A 21222-nucleotide genomic window follows, 5' to 3' on the forward strand; every position below is an offset into this window, starting at 1 on the left:
ATTCATCTACGACATTATAAACATTACCCAACATCATTTTTTTGTTATGGAAAAGTTTGGATGATAATGTCTGACCGTAAATGTGGATTAAGACGATAATTGTTAAAGAAACTCATCTCGTGTACCTTTGACCAGACTAGGATGTTGTACCTTTGACCAACAAAAACTAAAGAAAATATGTGACTTTATCTAAATATTTATAATAACTGATTTTATTTAAAAAAAATTAGAAATACTATTAGTAATTCTGAGTATCGTAACTTTGACACACAAGTCTTTGCAAGATTGGAAAGATTGATTTTTTAATTTTTTTTTAGACAATTAGGATTGATTACAAAGTAGTTAGATTTGTTTTTTTATTGGTATAAGGTAGACCAGAAGTTGCTGTATAATATATAACAAGCTAAAATGTTAAAGAGGTTCAAACATTGCATGATTTTTTAAAAATAACATTTTGATCAAAGAAACATTGCGGTCAAAGGTACAATGTATGTGTTGTACCTCTGACCAATTGACTTCTTTTTTTTAAAACGCGGGAAAAAGATACTTCTTGGTTGAATGAAAAAAAAGTCTTAAGTATAATTTTTGAGCAAAATACGTGAGAATATTATATTGTTTGAATGGTGTAAATTTACTCAAAAGACTACGCAAAAAACGCCTTAAAGCAAAAAGTGGTCAAAGATACAACAGGCTACCCTATTTTAGATTCTGTTTGAAATTTCTCCAAGCAGTAGTGCTCTCTATGACTATTGATTTTAATATAATCTCTAGTGAGGGTCGCATGTGCCCCCTTGGTCCGCGTGCCTAGGTATAATGTACCCAGTGGCCGCCCCCTCTGGGCGTCCTGACTCTATGGTTACTAGTCTTTTTAAGAATAATGGTTGAAAAGATTTATTTAAAAGATCGTTATATTTTTACAATAAAAGGTTGTATATTACATAACTTATAAAAAGTTTTAAATTGCATAAAATGTTAAAAAAGTTATATAATATATATGTATGTGTAATACATTATTTAACCAAATAAAAAGCGTTTTTTATATATTTTTAAATAATTAACTTAAATTTAATTAAAAGTTTTTATTAAAAATTAATAATACTTGTATGAAAACTTTATATTTAACAGTTTATGCAAAATAGTATTATTCAAAATATCTTCTTTGCTTTAGCAGAATAATGAAAAAAAAGTGCGCGTTTTACCGCAATTTAATACGTAAAGATTATTTTATTGTCCAATCAAAAAGCATTTTGATTATAAAAAACACAAAATTTTGTTTATTTCACAATATTTCGTTACCATTTTATCGTTAAAAAGGCATTGCTTACTTCTCTGTGTTCTGTTGTAGCTAACTTAGCTAATATATTAAGAATTTATCGCACAAGCAAAAATGCCTTTATCTGACTACACGAACTTAATAAATAATGAAAATACTAATGATAATAATTTAACTCCAAAAGCTAAGTTGGCTGCCCAGCTATACAAACAAAATCAACAACCAATGCAGCATTTGTCCGAAGAGATTAAAAAAGCAGTAAGCATTACTTTAATTACATAATTTTCTAAAAAAATTTGATTTTTAACATTAAATCAAAGAATTATTAGTAAAAGTTCTAATATCAAAATTTATATCTTTTATAGAAACCTCATGTGACAACAAATGAAAATTGTGATGAACCATTATTAAGAGAAAATTCCCGAAGGTTTGTTTTATTTCCAATTCAATATAAAGATATATGGAAAATGTATAAGCAAGCTGAAGCCTCATTTTGGACAGTTGAAGAAGTTGATTTGGCTGCTGATGCAGTTCATTGGGAAGAGAAACTGAAGCCTCAGGAAAAGTATTTTATCTCTCATGTCCTTGCATTCTTTGCTGCTAGCGATGGAATTGTTAACGAAAACCTTGTAAGGCTTTTAATTTGTTTATAGCATTCATTTTAATTTCGTTATTACTAAGTTTTTATAAAATAATTTATTAACATAATTATAATGAATACAAGGTTGAGTGCTTCAGTCAAGAAGTTCAACTACCAGAAGCAAGAGCATTTTATGGGTTTCAAATTGCAATTGAAAACATCCATTCCGAAATGTATTCTTTACTCATTGATACTCTCATTAAAGATCCAATAGAAAAGTCAAATTTATTTAATGCAATTGAAACCATGCCATGTGTTCAAAAAAAAGCAGTTTGGGCACTGAAATGGATTAACAAAGACCGTGCTTCTTTCTCTGAACGTGTTGTTGCGTTTGCTGCAGTGGAAGGAATTTTTTTTTCAGGATCTTTTGCAGCTATATTTTGGCTTAAAAAAAGGTATTGAGTTTTTATAACATTTCTATAATCTTAAAATTTTTCCTTTGTTTAAGAATCAGTATTAAAATTAATAAATTGGTAAAGAAGGAGTGTGAACTTTCTGAATAAAATTTGTATTACTTAGTCAACTTGGGTATTAATTACCAAACCTAAAAAAAATTTTTTTTTACTTAATATAAAGTTTTGGTTAAACATTAATTTATTTGACTTAAATGTAATTTATTTAGAAATCTTTTACCTGGAGTAACTTTCTCAAATGAATTGATCAGTAGAGATGAGGGTTTACATTGTGATTTTGCATGTCTTATGTATAAACATATTGTAAATAAGCCTTCTGAAGAACGAGTAAAACAAATTATTCGAGATGCCGTTGCTATTGAAATTGAGTTTTTGACTGAGTCTTTGCCCTGTGATCTTTTAGGAATGAATAAAAGCCTTATGAAGACATATATTGAATTTTGTGCTGATAGATTAATAAATGCTCTCGGTTATTCAAAGGTGAGTTAAAGTTTGTTTGCTATATAAAGTAGTATTTAGTAGTTAAAATTAATATTAAAACTTGTATTTTTAAATATTTCTTCCAAGTTTAAAATTAGCAGTTGTCAGATAAAAAGCTTTGATTTCTGTATCTTTGTTGTTCAGAGTTGCATTTAAGTTATGTATTTGCCAATTCAGGCAAAAAAATAGTTGAATTTAATAAATCAAATTAACTTAAAATAAATATATTGTAAACAAGCCTTTTTAATAAAAATACTTTTTTTTTTATTAAAAAAAAGTATTTTTATTAAGAAGGGAACTTTAACTAAGGAATGAAGTTGTCTATAACCTGTATTTTAAGTAAAGATAATTTAAATTTTAAGTTTTTTCCTTACACATAAAAGTCCCAAAATAATAGTGGTTGCCTTGTTGTGAGTAAACTAGTTTTAAAAAATGTTAAGGAATATTATATCCTATTAAATTCAGCATACTATCATGTGATTTTTATATTTAATCAGTTAATACTGATAAGTTTTTGTTAAAAAATACTTTAAAGTTCGTTATTTATTATTATTTAGAAAAATACGATTACTAAATACCCATTGATACATAAAATATTTTACATTTTAAATATTTTATAAATTTTAATAACTTATTTAAAGTCATTTAAGTTATATATAAGAAAATAAAACAAATAATTTTGGAAAAAATAAATATAAGTTTGTTAAAAACAAACATTTTCTTTATGTGAAATTATGTTCTTTCAAATTGTCAGTCGTTCTCTTGTTTAGATTTTTTTCTGCAAGATTATTTAGCGAAGAAAATATGATGGATAAAATAATCAAAAATTAAAAAAAAATTTGTAAATCAATTAAACAATGATTTCTGAATAGTTTATTCTTAGCAAAATTTAGAACATATAAATCAATTTTAAGTTGCGTTTTGCTTCAAAAAAAAAAAAAAAAAAACTACATTCTTCTTTGGACTAAACAAGGTGTACAAACCAAATTGTTACATTTTTGATTCGGTTTTTTGTCTTTATTTAATTCACTGTTATCACTGTCTTTATTTAATTCACATTATTATTTTAAAACAAACTAAAAATAAATTCAATTGTGATATATTCCTTAAAGAATGTAATTCAATATGACTTGCAACAAATCAGAAAGTGTTTTGTGTGCAAATATTAATGATCTTAAAACAAAAAATGTTGAGCTGTAAGCAAAACTAATAAGTCATTTGGATCTTGTAATATCTATGAAACAAGGAATGTTTTATTTTTATGTTATATTTTTTCAACAGGAAAATGATCCCAAACATACTTTAAAAATAATGGACATAATATATGCTCAAAATTAACATGGTTTCAATGTATTATAATTATTTTGTTATTTAGAAAGTGTTTTGTTATCGTTTAAAGGTCCTCTAACATGAAATGAAGATGTGAATTATAAAAAGGTTTTTTTGCAGATTCTTCTGTAGCTAAACCACAGTAGGTTGCACTGGAACCAAGTAGGGGGGGATAAAGGGACAACAATGATCTAAATTTCCAATACTGTAGAAATGAATGTGTAACATTTTCTTGGCTAATGCTCTGTATGCCATTTGTATCTTAAAAATTATGCCATTAGAAGAGTGTTTAAGACCAAAAGAAGAAGAAAAAATTAAAATTTTGCAGTTAAAAATCTAATGTCTTAAAAAAGTGTCCTGAAACCTTGGCATGGTCTAGGATTTTTTTTGTTTTGGTTTTTTATTTATTGAATAGATGGTTTTGTACTTTTTACATTGAAAAAAAAAGAATGTAGTATTTAACACTGAGCTTTTTTATTTTATTGCTTTACTGATATTTCTAATATTTTAATAGGTACTATGTTTTCTGAAAAATTATTGTAAACATTAGATCTCTTTAACTGTGCCTAGATATATATTCTCAAAGCTATTAGTAATAGCTGTTACAGAAAAATTGTTACTTAAGTGTGCAACAAAAGATGGATTAAAACCTCAATAATTTTTTTAAATAAAAAAACTCAGAAATTTTTTTATATATATTCTATATTTATAATGTAAAAGTCTTACATTATATATATATATATATATATATATATATATATATATATATATATATATATATATATATATATATATATATATATATATCAGCCCTTGGAATTAAGGTCGGCATTTAGCAATGTCAACCTAACCGCTGCCAACCTATTGTTTGAGGTTAAATAAATTGCTGACCCCATTTCTATATTTTATTGTAAAACCTTTATGTCAATTTTTTGCTGACCTGAAGCCGACCTCTAATAGTCTAAAAGTTTTAAATTATCTTTATTTTGATTATTTCATTTTTAGGAATGGAATGTTGAGAATCCTTTTGATTTTATGGAGAATATATCATTAGCAAGGAAGGCAAATTTCTTTGAAAGTCGTGTATCAGATTACCAAAAGGCAGGTGTCATGGACTCAATCAATACAATGACAAATAAAAATCTTAAATTTTCTGATCTAGATGATTTAGATTTTTGATTCATAGCTTATGGTTATTCCTATTTCTTATCTTATTTATCTCAGTATTTATTATTTTTATGGACATAGCGCAAATATTTTTAATTGTAAATAATAAAAAGCTTGTCTTAAATTTTTAGTTTTTTATTTTGTTTTCGATAGTATTAGGTAGCTGTTTTTATGACCTAAGCTAAATTTTTTTTAAAGTTTTCTATTATGCATTTCTAACCGTGTAAGGGTTTCAACATAAAATTTTAAAATTTCTTGCAAGTTTTTGAGTTTAACCAGCATAAACAATACCTCCTAACGTCAAGTGAAATTCTGCCGAAAGAACAATCTTTTTGGGAAACGGAAGTCATTGACGGCCCTCAATTCAGACGTTTTCCAATTTTATACTTAATATAAGTTAACATAAAGCCCGTTAACAATGTTTTTTCTTTAAATCATTCATTATTATTTGATCTTTTTTATCACTCGATAATATTTGCTCCATTATTAATTTTTTTACTAGCTCTAGTCAAAATAAATTTAAAAATATTCATTGGATAGCTTTAGTAGTCGTTGTGATTTAGGTGGTGAAGCCACAGGCCTATGAAAAGCTTTTTTACCATGAGAATTGCTTGAATTTGTTATTTATCCAGAAATCAAGACCAGCTCTAAAGCTGTTGACTGATTCTGCGTTAACCAACTCGTTTGGCGAGCTAGTCCATAAATTGGCTGATCTGTTGCAGAAAAACTTACGCGGGAGAGGTCGTTTGTTATTTTTCCCACTCACTCCAAGCTTATTATGGGTACTCCGTTTATTAATTTTTATTAATAAACGGGGTACGCCACACAGCTCCCCGTTTATTAGCTCCGAACAACAATTATCACCCCTGTATTGAGCACGCGAGAGTACTTGCTTTGTAATTTCGGTGACCTCTCGTGAAATTTTTGAAAATTTTTTCAATTGTTTGTAAGTTGTTGAGACCGTCAAAGGATTTTAAAAAGTTAGATCAAATTTCTGTTTGCCTTTTCTCTGTAAAAGTAGTCAAGTCTAGAGCTTTTTGACAATTCTCATAGTTTATATTCTTGAATGACAATGTAACCCTTGTTGCAAGATATTAGACACTTTCCTATAAATCAGTTTCACCCTTTCAAATTGTTATCCAAAGAGTTTTTTTTCAAAACTAAATATGCTTTTTCTGTAAAAAATTTATGGGTTAAAAACGAGATCAGCTTAATGAAATACGCTGATTTTTAATTTGATAAATAGGGCTTAACTAAGTTAATTAATAATAAAGAACTTACCAACAAACTTATTTATAGCTATCTAATTATAGGTAATCATATTTTAATTGTGGATGAATATTTAGCATATATAATATATATGAGGGCGTAATTATTTGCATGGAAAACAATACTTCAAAATTTTCAAAAATATATACCTCATTTGTTTGTCTACTTGTGCTTCTACTGATTTATTTAATAAACATTTATCAATAATTTTTTGATAGTGTTGTGAAGAATCCTTTTTTGTATAATATAAAATTTTAGTAAAACATAAATAATTTCTTTCTATGAATGTGCAGTGGGACAAAATTCACTTTTACTGGAAAAAACTAATAACTCGTCATGTAAAAAAGATTTAAGAACCATTTTTGAACTGTTTACAAGTTTGAGGATTGCGGTTTCAATGGTGAAATTTATTTTAATTTTGGGTTGCTATGGATACCTAAATTGCTTAGCAAACATATTTTGTTAACCATAATAAAGTATAAACCGGAAAAAAGTAATAAATTTATCGAATTACTCTCATTATTACCACATTGATCATTTTTATATTACAAATTTAGTGGTGCTATGGATTTTTTATTTGGTTAATAGTGACACCTAAAGTGGCAGTCTGAAGTTATTTTATGCACTAAAAAATCAAACACATACCCAATTACTAATTTAATGTAGTATCATGCAGTTCCAGGGCTTTACTTCATACTTCATGAAACTACTACATCATCATAAAAAAACCTAAAGCTTAAGCCTTTTTGTGTTTATAATAGTATTAAAGTTTTGGTTTAAAATTATTTTTCAAATCAAAACTCATGTATTCTGATAATTGTAAAACAGCTTAAGCCTCTTTTTCTTTACATCTTGGCGCAAACTACAACCTGATGCAAACATAGCTCTGTAGCAATAGTTCTTGAAACAATAGTTCTAAAGATTAAATAGATGCAACTAATAGCGCCAATCTTAGTTTACTACTTGAAGTATCAAAATCACTAAGTGTCTTCCAGATACTACAGCTGGATAAGACGCGAGTTATCTTTATCAATAAAAGCAGTTAGAAGAATATTTTTGTTATTAATTGTAAACTCTCGTGCTGCAATAAGTGCAAATCCACCAAATGCTTTCCAAGAGTCTTTAAATATCTTTTTTAACGAAAATTTACTCATAGATTTAAAACTATAAACTTACCAGAAACTTTGAATCAAAATTAAACGGTAAGGTTATATCACTAATTTGTATATTCAATATATTCATAAAGACCTTTAAAAACTCATCTTCTCCATAAATGCCTATCTTGATCATATAACCACCTCTTTTTTGTCAATTAATACAGGGAGAGGGGGCAACCAACTTTCAAAGATACAAGCATTCATTTTCTAACATGAAACAAACATGATTCATTTTCTAATGAATATACAGTTAAGGAAAATCTGGCCCACATAGTATATCTTATGGTAAAAGCATAAAAAAATGCAATAATGGCCTTAACTGTATATTCATTAGAAAATGAATCATTTATGTTTCATTTTAGAAAATGAATGCTTGTATCTTTGTAAGTTGGTTGCCCCTCCCCCTTTAATTGTTTCCACTTCAAATCCCTCCCCTCCCCTCACTCCCCCTCACCCTCATCTTAGGGGGGGGGGGGGTAGGGTCTAGACCACATACAAACTACTGACCACCTATAATAAAATAGAATTTATTGAAATAACGCTTTCAATTTAAAATTAATTTAGCTAGATATTAAGTATCTAAATATCTAAATTAATTTAGAGATCTTCATTTAAACCACAATGAAGGTCTCTAAAAAGTTACTGCTCCCTTTATTTGAGCCCCTATTACTATTAAGACCAGATCAAGGAGAGGGCAACCAACCATATCTTTCTTTTTATTAAAAAATGACTTCTAATTAGTTGCACCCTTCACATAGGCTAGTTGGCAGATTAGAGGGGCACCGGTACATTTAACACATTCAACCGTTGATAATTGAAAAAAAAGGTTATTTTAAAATCCTGGCATATTTTGCTTGAATTTGACAAGTTTATAATTTTGCATTTTTAGATAGTTGGGTCTAATGGTTTTATATGCTGTTAATCTTAGATCAAAACAAATACGCGAGTGGACATTTTGCTTTTAATATATCTGAGTTCTAAACTGCAACAAGCTGCCTATACTTTGCACATTTATTACTGACAGTAGTAGCTAATCAGAAAACTTATTTGTACACCCTTGTGGATGAATAGAAAAATGCTACAGTTGGTTTCAATTTGGCCTATTTTAGCAACTTTAAGGGTTTTTCCCAAGTTGAGGAGGTCATAATTTTTTGACGGAGGCCACATGTTTCTAAGGCTATAAATTCTGAACCGTTGAAATTGGAATTCTAAAAATTAACCTATCTACACAATCTCTGATTTTCCTGATTTTTACATATAACAATATGTAAAAATCAGGTAAATCAGAGATGGTGACCCACAGGCCATTGGTTGAAATATAATGATTTGACCCTACATTAAACGTCTACATTAGTTGTTGTAGAATTATATTAAACATCTTCATTAATAGTTGTAGAATTGAACTTGTCATTTCGAATAGGATACAAGTCCATTTATTGAAATTTTTCAAAATCAACAAAAAGTTTTTTATTTAAAATAAATTTTTCTATTTTAAATAAAAAACTTTTCTATTTTAAATAAAAAGATTTTTATTTAAAAAAATGTCTACGCTGCTAAAGAATTTGAAAACAGGAGTAGATAAATAAAGAATGTATATAACTATGTAAGCTTTATTTGTTATAAAAAAAACATGAATCATACAGAATTTTTAACTTAAATTTATAAACTAACTGGTAAAAGTTTTTGACTAGTGTTCTTACTACTAACTAAATTAGAAACTAGTTAACCAACTCTATAACACAAAATTGCTTCTGGTCATCCATGACGAAAAATACTTTTGTTTTGCAGGGGACAACATGCTTGGAAATTCTGGATACTACACAAACAACCAAAAAACATGCCCAGAAAGTGTTCGTTTTATAGGCAAAGAGAAATTTCCAAAAATATTATTAATGTGGATAGTCATATCTGACCGTGGTATGTCCAAGTCATTATTTCGCACTTCCAAGGCTGTAGCAATTAGTTCATCAATGTATATTGATAAATGTTTTAAAAAACGGCTTCTTTCATTCATTCACAAGAGTCATGGACTTTAACTACTTATTTTGGCCAGATTTAGCAAGTTCTCATTATTCTAAAGATTCTCTAAATTGAATGGACCATTATGTCTATTATGTTGATAAAGAATCCAACCCCCCAAATGTGCCTCAAGCACGACCAATCGAAAGCTTTCGGGGACATTTGGCACAGAAGATTTACTAGAGAGATTGGCAAGCTTCAACAGAGCAAGTTTTGATTGATCGAGTTAAATTAAAACTACAAGAAATCGATTTAAAATTTTTTACAGTCGCTTGAGGAAGGCGTCAGAGCAAAATTAAGATCAATTGCAGATGGTGGTGTTTTTTCATTTAAAAAATAACTTATTTGTATTAAAAGATAAATACTTTATTTAAAAAAAAAAATAATAGTTTTTTTTCATTTATAAATGAGTTGTTGACGTTTTTACTCTGTCCGATAACTTACGCATCTCCAGTTATATAAAGAGATTTAGGATAAAAGATTTGTTTTTTATGGTATACGCTTTTATATGAAAAAAATATATAGACTCTATATACTTTTTTGTGTACTCTATAATGTACTCTATAATAGAGTACTTGAAATGTTCTCTACTTGAAATGTTCTCTCTTGAAATGTACTCTATAATAGAGTACTTGAAATGTTCTCACTAGCTCAAAAAACCTGTAAAAATGTGCACAAAACCATTCTTACCAAAAATTAAACATTTAATGTCTACATAACTTTAATTACATAATTAAATCTCAAAGATGCATTTTTCTTCCGTAAAACAAAATTTGAGGTGATTCAAGTTTTTCATTTTACTCTACGCTTAATGGATATTATCGTTGATTACGGTAATTAATATTTGAGAATACATAATTATCTTTAATATTTTTGATTCGTCAATGGGAATAATGTTTATTCAATTAATAAACGACTTTAAAACTATGTAAACAATGAATAGAATCTTGTTTATGGTCAAAACCTTCTTACCGACAGACACATAATTGTTTTACTTATAACCTCCTATGTCTAAAATATATGTTAAAATCATAGGTTAGAAATTTAGCTCATACAAATTTATTGTATTTTGAGTGTGTTAGCTGTGATTTGAAAGTGTAAAATGGATAACTCTACCAAAATGGAGGTAAGTAATTTTTATTGAATTTTTAAACTAGTTATAGTTATTAATTGCAATTTTAATTTTAATATAACTTAAACGAGACATAGAAGCTTTTGAGTATTAATTTGTTTATTTTAAAAGAGACAGTAGTTTTAATCAGAATTATTTTTTGAATTACTTGAAGTACTAAATTAGTTTGATAATTCATTTTTTATTAAAAAGTTGCTTACACATTTCATTTTTATTTTCAGTTTGCCTATCCCAACTCCAGATCTCGTCGTATTTTGTCGATGATCGATCATAATAGCAACAATATCGTAACTGATAGACTGAATAATGAGACTGACTGTATAGAAAACAGATAGACTGAATAAATGAGACTGACTGTATAGAAAACTGATAGACTGAATAATGAGACTGACTGTATAGAAAACCTTAATAACGAAATTGAATTAGCTGTTATTACTTTGAGAAATTCAGAAAATTCAGATATAAATGACCATAATAATTTTTTCCGTTCCACAACTGTAGATTGTGCAGAAAATATTTTTTCGAACGCTGAAGATTTTAGTGTAAAAGAATCTCTATCACAGTACTTTCAAGACAAGAAAAATTTGGAATAGGACAACTGTAGTTCCTTTGTACTTGCAAAAAGTCTTGATTCTGTTCAAGAAATTCAGGCGGTTTCCTGTGCTGAAAGTACCACTGAAATTTGTTTAAATAAAACAAATATTGTAGATACAGAAAATTTTTTTGATAACGGTTATTATGGACCAGATAATTAAAATGACTTGCCGAGTAGTAGTGTAATTCCTAGTGATACCAACAAGGAGTGTACTGAAGAAAAAGTAGAAAGACAAGTTGAGAAAAAAAGACTAAATAACGCAAGGAAAAGAAAACGTAGGATAAATAAGAAAGATTAGTAAAGAGAAAAAAATAAAAGTAAAAGAGAAAAAGTGACAGGAATATTATGGATTTAAAAAAAACGCAGAATGAAACTGGGTAATTGATCAGAAAAGAGAAGCAAGAAAGTTAAAACCCTTTTGCAACTGTAAGCAAAGTGCAAAAACTACAAAAATGCAGAAAATTTACAAAAGACAATAGATTAAAAATTTTTACCATTTCTGGAAAGAATTTAACTGGTCTCATAGAAGAACTTACGTAGCTAATTTAGTCGATAGTGTTGCCCCAAAAAACAAAAAAAATCAAGGTAATGAAATATCACGCCGTTCAAATACGTTTTTTTGTTTCCTTAAAAGAGACGGCGTTCGAGTTCGAGTGTGTACAAAAATGTTTATAAACACGCTATGTATAGGTACATGGATCTTACATAACTGGGCTATGCATAAAGCAGACCAACAAAGTTAGACAAAAGTATTAGTAAGAAAGATGCAATGAAAAAAAAAGGTTTACAACAATTTTTTTTCCTTCTTCCAAAAATGGAGTCCCGCTATTGTCGAGCATCTTCAAGTAAATTATATATAGAGCCTATCTGGCAATCTAAATCGGCATTATACAAAGAATATGCCAAGTATTGCAAGGACAGTGACCTACAAATTTTATCTATCAAAGTGTTTTATGAAGAATTTGATAACAACAATTTGAGTTTTTTTTCACCCTAAGAAAGATCAGTGTGATTTGTATATACGATATAAGTGTAGCAATACTTCAAAGGAAGCGTATACTTCACACATTCAAAGCAAAATAAGAGCACGAGAAGAAAAACAGGTCGACAAGAATTACGCTGAACATGTATATACCCTAGATCTGGAAGCGATATTGCTTAGTGCAATACTGAAAGCATCGACTCTTTATTATAAGAAAAAGCCAATAGTTCACAATCACACTATCTTCAATTTAAAAACAAAAGATGGCTATTGTTATTTGTGGCAGGAAGGAGAAGGTGGAGTTACATCCAATGAATTTGCTTCTATTTTGTATAGTTTCCTTGAAACCAAATCGAAAGTGTTCCCTGGTGAAGAAGTAATTTTATATAGTGATGGATGCAACTATCAAAATTGTAATTCACTGCTTGCAAATTCTCTATTATATCTATCCCAGATAAAAAACATTACTATCACCCAAAAATTTTTAGTATCCGAACACACACAAATGGAATGCAACAGCATGCATTCGGCTATTGAAAGAAGCATTCAAAATAGGGACATGTAAACACCTGCTTGTTATTCGTCCGCATTAAAAAGAGCGAGAACAAAACCTAAACCTTATGAAGTTGAGTATCTGGGATATATTTTCTTGAAAGACTTTTCAAATTTACGATATTACACATCAATTTGTGCAGGCTATAAAGTTGGTGATCCAACTGTAACGGATTTACGTGCCATTCAGTATAGACCAGATTGCCAAATCTATTATAAATTAGATTTGATGATGAATGGAAGTGTTTAGAAAAGCGCAATACAAGAAACAAAACTGTTGTAAATGCTACAATAACGCCTCTATATAAGTTACCTAGGTCCATTAAAAAAAGCCATATGACCATTTGCAGGAAATAAAAAGTTTAATTCCTGTAGATTATCTTATTTTTTATGATAACTTACGATTTGAAGATTAATAAATTTTTACATTAAAAAAAAAGTGCAATTTAGTCTTAATTTTAACCAAATATTTACTTAAGTACAACGTTATTCTTTATTTTAATTAAACTTTTTAGTTGCATTTATGTATTTTTTGTGTATTATTAACTTAATCTTGTAAAAGTTAATTTAATACGTTGAATTTTGTAAATTAATAAAAAAATATAAAACCTACTATGTCTTAATAACTGCACAAAAAATCTGTGTAAAACCTTCTAAGTCTTTTTTTAGGCTATTTAATCCATTAAATTGCAAGAAAAATTAGTATTTGTGTATTAATTATTAGTAATTACGCTTATTAATGAAACTCAATTAAAAAAAATCATTTTGGTGGGTCTATTGTATTTATTATGTGTCTCCTGTAAAATTTTGTAAAAAAGGACATAGAAGGTATTGATAGTAAATCGACGAAATGATTATATAAATATATGTTTAAAAAAAATTATCGAAGATAATAAATGTAAAGAAATACAAATTGTGCGGCTTTAGGCGACATTCTGATAAAACCGCACACTTTTTTTTGTTACTGTTTTTAATACAACTTTTAACATGGCTATTTTTAACATACTTTTAACATTTAGTCATGATAAAAATATTGAAAGCGATTCAAATTTCCAAATACCTAATTACAATGTGGTTCACCAAGTTAGAGGTTGGGGCAAGGAAGATGAGGGTTTATGTATATTTATTATTATTTCATTATCATACCAATTTATGTAAAATTTAAGGTCAACCAATAATGACTACGAATCATTATGCGTGGAAATCATTAGCAAAATCTCAAGAAATATCATTGTGCATGCAATATATAGACCGCCTAAAGGAAAAGTTAATGCATTCAAAGACCACATTAAAAAAATAATTAAAAAAAATCAAGCTTAAATAAAAGTGTGTATTTTATCTTAGACATTACCCTGAACAATTTTGATTATGACGTTATTAAGCACATTAATAATTTCTTTAATGTCTTTTTTCAATCTGGTTACATTCCATTGGTTACATTCCATTGGTTACATTCCATTGGTTACATTCCATTGGTTACATTCCATTGGTTACATTCCATTAATTACATTCTATTGGTTACATTCTATTGGTTGTATTCCATTGTTTGAATTCTATTGGTTACATTCCATTAACCAATAAACCCACGCGTGTAACTAAGAATAGTGCAACATCAATAGATTAAATTTTTACCAATTTCTTACTTCAAAAATAAAAACTGGAATATTTAAAACGGATATTTCGGATCACTTTCCGATTTTTATTATATCAAATAAATGAAATGAGTCTTATTCTCACAAAAGGAAAGTAACAACACGACTAATAATCGATACCTATATTAAATCTTTTCATGGTTTTAAATCATTTGAAAATTGGGACGAAACTCTATTAAATTTAAATGCTGATGAAGCCTATGATATCTTCCTAGCTATGTTTCTTAAATATTATAATAAAGCATTTCCCAAAGTTGCAAAGTTAATAAAAGAAAAAACTCTTTTAGGCCTTTGGATAACAAGGGAATTATTCAATCTTCAAAAATAAAACAGCAATTATATTGCAAATATCTTAAAAAAAGAACACTAGAAAATGAAACTAACTATAAAAATTATAAACGTTTATTTGAGTTAATTTTGAGACGTTCAAAAAATAATTACTATTCAGATCAAATAATAAAAAGTAATGGTTCATGAAACACATAGTGCATTACTAGGGAAGTAATTGGCAAGAAAAATTTAGACAGAAATGTTCTGCCAAAAAATATCAAATTCGATAATAAATTAATTGTTATTAAATCTATGGTGGCAGAATCGCCCAATAACTTTTTTATTATTGTCGGTAAAAGTTTAGTTGCTAAAATTGAACCATCTCAAATAAGCTTTAAACTATACATGACATCAAATAATGCTGTTATGCCTAATCATGAACATACAAAGTAAGGATTATTAAATTTAGTATCTTTGTTAAAACCTAATGAAATTTCAGGTTTAGATGATGTCAGCAGTAATGTCATTTTTAAATCACTAAAATATATAACAATACCACTTTTACATGTTTTTAATTTATCTTTAAAACATGGAGTTTTTCCTGAAAAACTAAAAAGTGCAAAGGTTACCCCAATTTTTAAAACAGGTGATCTTTTTGATGTTTCCAACTACAGATCGATCTCAGTTCTTAATCGTTTTTCCAAGATTTTGGAGCATATAATATATAGTGTATAGTATAATGTATGTATAGTATATAGCATATAATGTATAGTATAATAATAGACTTTATTCTTTCTTAAATGTAAATAATATTCTTTACATTAAACAATTCTAAATCCGGGTCTAAATCCGATTATTCGACCGATCACGCAATAATTAATCTTGTACATGAAATATTTAAAGCTTTTGATGAAAAAAAAATTAACTTTAGGTGTCTTTATTGATATAAGCAAAGCTTTTGATACCGTAGATCATAATATTCTCCTATATAAACTTAAAAATTATGGTATCATAAATTCTAACTTAGATTGGTTTAAGAGTTATTTAAAGAATAGGAAAGAATGCATTTTATACAATTGCGTAAAAACAGATTTAATGAGAATTAACTGCGGAGTCCCCCAAGGATCATTTCTAGGACCACTTTTGTTTCTCATTTATATAAATGAGTTGAGTAAATTTTCCAATATCTTGAATTCAACTTTATTTTCCGACGATACAAACGCATTTTAAACAAAATTTACTTTCTTCCATCGTTTTTATGATAAAGACAATATTCCCTTAAAACTTCCTACGCTTTTTATTAATAACTCTTATGTCAAAAGAGAGCGTTCTTTGTTGTTTCTAGGCGTAGTTTTAGATAAAAAAGTAACGCGGAAGGAGCACATACGTTTAATCCAAAATAAGATCTCAAAAAGTATAGACCTTTTAAATTAAGCCAAACAGTCGTTAAATTAATATTGTTTGAAATTCATTTTTTTTTTCTTTTATTCATTGCTATCTAAATTACACCAACGTTGCTTGTACAGCACTAACGTATCTAAAAATAAAAAGCTTCTAATTAAACACGCTGAAAGAATTATAAGAAATGTGGATCGCTTCTCGCACACTAAAATTCTTTTTGATAAATTTAAAATACTCAATGTGTTTCAACTTAATCTATATCATACTCTTATATTTATGCTCAAAGTAGATACCCAGTAAACACAGATTGGTTCAGAATAGGTCAATATTTAGTCAAAATCGGTCGAAAAATGGATAAAACGTTTAGCGACCTATTACTGACTAAAAATCGACGCTTGATTTGAAATGTATATTTCAACCTTTTTTATATATACGTTTACTAAACGTCGTTTAGTAAACGTATATATGTTATACATATAATGTAGGTCGATATTCTAACGTTTAGAATATCGACCTACATTAGTCAATATTGTAAACCTTTAATCAACCTTAATTAAACGTAAACATTTATAGATTTAAAACCTACGCTTTAAATTTTTTAATATATACGTTTATTAAACGTCGATCAAACGTTTAGGATAACAACTTATATTAATCAAACTTGTAAACGTTTGATCGACGTTTAATGAACGTCGATCAAGCGTTTACAATAATATAGCCATTGGTCAGAAGACTCACATAACAGCTTAAGTCACGCGGTTTAAATAGACATAATTAAAACGAAATAAAAAACTTATTAAAAAATTATTCTTCATTGGCTAATTAATTAAATTAGACTTAAATGTATTTTCAAGATTTACTTCCTTACAACAACTGAAAGCAAAACGACTGATAAAAAAAATAATAAACGAGTGTCGGGTGCGCCATTTTAATTCATAGATTTTTTATATATAATTCATAGATAATTAAAAATATAATTCATAGATTCATAGATAATTAAAAAGTTCTTATCACAACAATCTACATTTCTAAATGCCAACAAATCAATAAACTCCGATGTTTTAGAAATTATTAATAGCGACATTGACACAGTTAAAAAGTATGAGTTGCTGGTCTCTTGTTATGAAAGTCCTGCTGCAAAAACATTTTTCGTAAGTTTTATACAGTTTAAATTCATTTTGTAAACGCTAGTATGATTGTGTAACAGTAGTTATTCATCTTTGCAATTATCAAGAGGTTTAATAACTAAAAATATATTTTTTTATTTTAGATGTATTTTAGCTCAATTTAGTTACATTTGCCAAAGAAAATTGGTGAGCTGGTAAAAACCTCTGCATATGTTATGTCGCGACGTTACTAATTTTTTAAAGACAAAAATAAACATGGATGGCGCAGGATATTTCAGAAACTTCCATTCAGAAAATCTTCCATATATATAAAGTTGTTCTGTGTAATTCCAATTTTGATTTATGAATGTACATTTAGAATGCTAACTATTTTACACTCGTTTTTTGCGGTTACAAATCAGGATTTAAGATTAAATCAGGATTGATTTAATCTTAATGAAAACTTTTATTTTCTATTAGTATATATATATTAAATTTATATATATAAATTTAAAAAAAGCTCGATCATTTAATTTTTCTTAAATATCGAAACATAAACAAGTATAGTGCACAAACATTTTTTCTCTAAAATCCCCTCTAACTCCCACTATATGAAAACGTTTTATATAAGTTTATAACTTTATATATAGTTTTATATAATAAAATTATAGTATAAGTAGTGTGGTATGAAAATATATAATCATATTACAATAGTTATAAAAAATAAGACTAGGTTTTTTATAACTATATCTTATATATAAATTTCATTACTTTTATAACTATATCTTCTTTATAAATTTCAAGACCTATAATGCTATATTACTTATATAAAGTTAAAAGGCGATAGCGTAATTTTAATTTATATTAGTTTTAAAACTTAAATAAATTGAATTTACGTTAACTAAATCAAAGAGACTATTAGACAAGAACTAAAAGTTTAATATACGTTTACAAAGACTAAATCTAAACACTTTATATACGTTAATTAGACTAGATTTAAACGTAAATTAGACAAAATCTAAACGTTTTACATACGTATTTCAATCAGAGGACCTAAACTATGGAACACGCTATTGGATAATGAGTTAAAAAAAATTTCTTCTCTTTATCAATTTAAAAATAAAATAAAAAATAAACTTTTGATCATTGACAACGAACGGGACTTTTTCTGAAACTTTTAAATAAGTGAAATCTTAATAAAAAGTTTGAAAAAAAAGAAAAGTTATTTTTATATAAAAAGTATTTTTATACTTGAATTGTATTTTATGCATATATTACATTGTGATAACGGTAATATTTTTTTATGTTATTTATATTCTTGTTTTAAAGGGACTTGGTGATAAAACTGAATTTGTCTTCTACTTGCTCCAGCCGTGTATACACATTTTATTCAAGTCTAATTTTGTAAATATTTTCTTTATGGAGAAATACATAATAATAATAACTTATATTCAAGAAACTATATTAAAATTTTTACATTTTTGCAACAAAAAAATTTAGCACTAACTACATATTTCTTTGGTAAACATGTTTCTTTGCACAACCATTCTCGTCACATCAAATTCTCATATTGTAACATTTCTGTGCGTAATTGTTTTGTGTAATTTTGTGTTACTTGTTACGTTTGAATTACTTGTTACAGCTACTTGTTCTTCATTATTTTTTTGTCGAGGTTGCTCAGCATTGTTATGCTCAGACATTTGAATAATTGGCATAAAGAGTCTAAAAATTATAAATGTATATATATATGTATATATATATATATATATATATATATATATATATATATATATATATATATATATATATATATATATATATATATATATATATATATATATATATATATATAATTGATTTTAAGACGAGATTAAAAAAAATAAATACATGATTTTTACTACTAAAAGTTTCATGCATTTTGCAATCATCAGGTAAAAAATACATTGTTCTTTTCGTAAAAAAGATAGAGGGGAAGTTGGGGCACAATGGATCGGATTTCTTTATTTTTTAAACTGAGCAAAAGTTTAAATATTTATTTTATTTTTTTCAAGCCAAAAGGTTGAGATATATATCCTTCATGATAATAAATCACTAAAATCTAAATATTTATTATTTAACGCCTCACAGAAAGGTTCAAAGTAAGTTGTTTCACATTATTCACTGTGTCCCATTACTGGGACACAGTGAATCAATGAACACAGCTGTGAATTAATGATAGGGGCTAGCTAAATAGCTATGAGGCTGAGGGAGTAAAGAAATTGTTCACTATATTTTTGACATATTTTTATTAATTAGATTAGTATAAAATCGAAAAAATAGTCACTTTGCAAATTGAAAAGAAAAAAAAAATTTATTGATAACGAAACTTATAAAAAATATTAAAAAATATTAAAAAATTTATTCAAATATTATTACTCATAACTTAAAACTAATAAATTCATTTCGAAGTAGTTTGTTTGTTAAAAATGATCATTAATAGTGCATAGTAAATCAACCTATTCACTGTACCCCGACTCACTGTGCCCCACCATAACAGATTAAGTTTAAGTCTAATTTCTTGGGACATGAGTGTTGTTAATTTCTTGGGACATGAGTGTTGTTAAAAGAAAAGCTAAACCACTAAAGGAAGCAAAAATATCAAAAATCCGAATGAAAAACTTCAGCTTTTAAAATTATTTTAACCATGATCTCCGTAACAAACGTAAGGTAGGTAAGAAAATTTACTTTAGTTAGCTAAAAATCAAAAATTACCAACCAAAAACCGGTAGTCAAAAATTATGTGATAACTACTATAAATAAAGATGGCTAATATATGAGCACATAAAATGATTACATTATCAACATGAACAAAATTCTATTTTTTGGTAAAATGCCTCTTATTCACTGTGCGCCTCGATCCACTGTACTCCAACGATCCACTGTACCACTGTACCACTGTCGATCCACTGTACCCCAACTTCCCCTTCAATAAACATCGTGACGATCATAAATGATCGTAAATTTATGGCTAAAAACTGTCGTTTTTTAACAAAAAATAAAAAAGTACATATTTTCATAGTTTTTTTAAATGAACTTCAATAAGTAAACAAAAACCTCATTGTTTTATCTATTTGAAACTTCTTCCATTGACGAAGTATAGGCTGTAATTTATTTACCATATGATATCAAAACTTTATAACCTTTTGTAAAAACATTACAAAATTTTTTATGATAAACCATCACAATCCTTATCTTTTTTTTATATAAACAATTCATCATTTTTGTCTTTAGCTGCTCCACCAATAAACCACCATTAAAGGTCTGATTAAGTTTCTTTTTTTTTTTTGATAACCTTTTTCGTAAAAATTTTTATACTTGCAAATAGTTCAAAATGGCTGCAACACAAGTGAAGATTTTGTTGAAATATTAACTGATGACAATTTAAAATTTTCTTTTTATTTTCTATTTTAAAGTTTTCAGATGTATTATTACTTTTCTTTTCCTGGCTTTTTCAATTTTAGAAACATCTGTAAAATACTTGTAACATTTCTGATGCCTTACTAAATCATTTGGCAAAAGAGAGTTTTAAACAAAATTTTCAGGGCAATTTACAAAGTTACGTGCTATACCCGTTTGCTTCTGAACAATGCCTTTTCATCACTTATAAAAAATTAATTTATTTTATGATAAAATAAATTAAATTAGTGAAATTTTTTAATTTTTAAACTTCACAATTCAAAAAATGAATTAGACACGAGTGCTTTAAAGACACGGTTGGGATCATATTTTTATTGGTATGTAACTTT

At 27.3% G+C, this 21222-nt stretch overlaps 1 protein-coding gene and 1 long non-coding RNA gene across 2 annotated transcripts; both read left to right on the forward strand.

The window, feature by feature from the left end:
• The first annotated feature begins 1190 nt into the window (after positions 1–1190).
• LOC100211917 (ribonucleoside-diphosphate reductase subunit M2 B) lies at positions 1191–5426 on the forward strand. The gene is made up of 5 exons (XM_065814158.1): positions 1191–1531; positions 1639–1902; positions 1998–2308; positions 2536–2806; positions 5141–5426. The coding sequence occupies exons 1-5, from the start codon at positions 1388–1390 to the stop codon at positions 5312–5314; spliced, it is 1164 nt and encodes a 387-aa protein (XP_065670230.1). The 5' UTR covers positions 1191–1387; the 3' UTR covers positions 5315–5426.
• Positions 5427–17408: 11982 nt separating this feature from the next.
• LOC136088452 (uncharacterized) lies at positions 17409–17824 on the forward strand. Its single transcript, XR_010642173.1, has 2 exons — positions 17409–17482; positions 17602–17824. It is a non-coding gene; the product is annotated as an uncharacterized LOC136088452 (long non-coding RNA).
• The last annotated feature ends 3398 nt before the right edge of the window (positions 17825–21222 follow it).

Source organism: Hydra vulgaris, chromosome 12, assembly GCF_038396675.1.
Source record: "Hydra vulgaris chromosome 12, alternate assembly HydraT2T_AEP".
Lineage (NCBI taxonomy): Eukaryota > Metazoa > Cnidaria > Hydrozoa > Anthoathecata > Hydridae > Hydra > Hydra vulgaris.

Coding starts and splice junctions, on each gene's coding strand:
- LOC100211917 (XM_065814158.1), top strand. CDS start 1,388: ATGCCTTTATCTGACTACACGAACTTAATAAATAATGAAAATACTAAT. Junction 1,903..1,997: donor GAATTGTTAACGAAAACCTT/GTAAGGCTTTTA, acceptor AATGAATACAAG/GTTGAGTGCTTCAGTCAAGA. Junction 2,807..5,140: donor ATGCTCTCGGTTATTCAAAG/GTGAGTTAAAGT, acceptor TTTCATTTTTAG/GAATGGAATGTTGAGAATCC.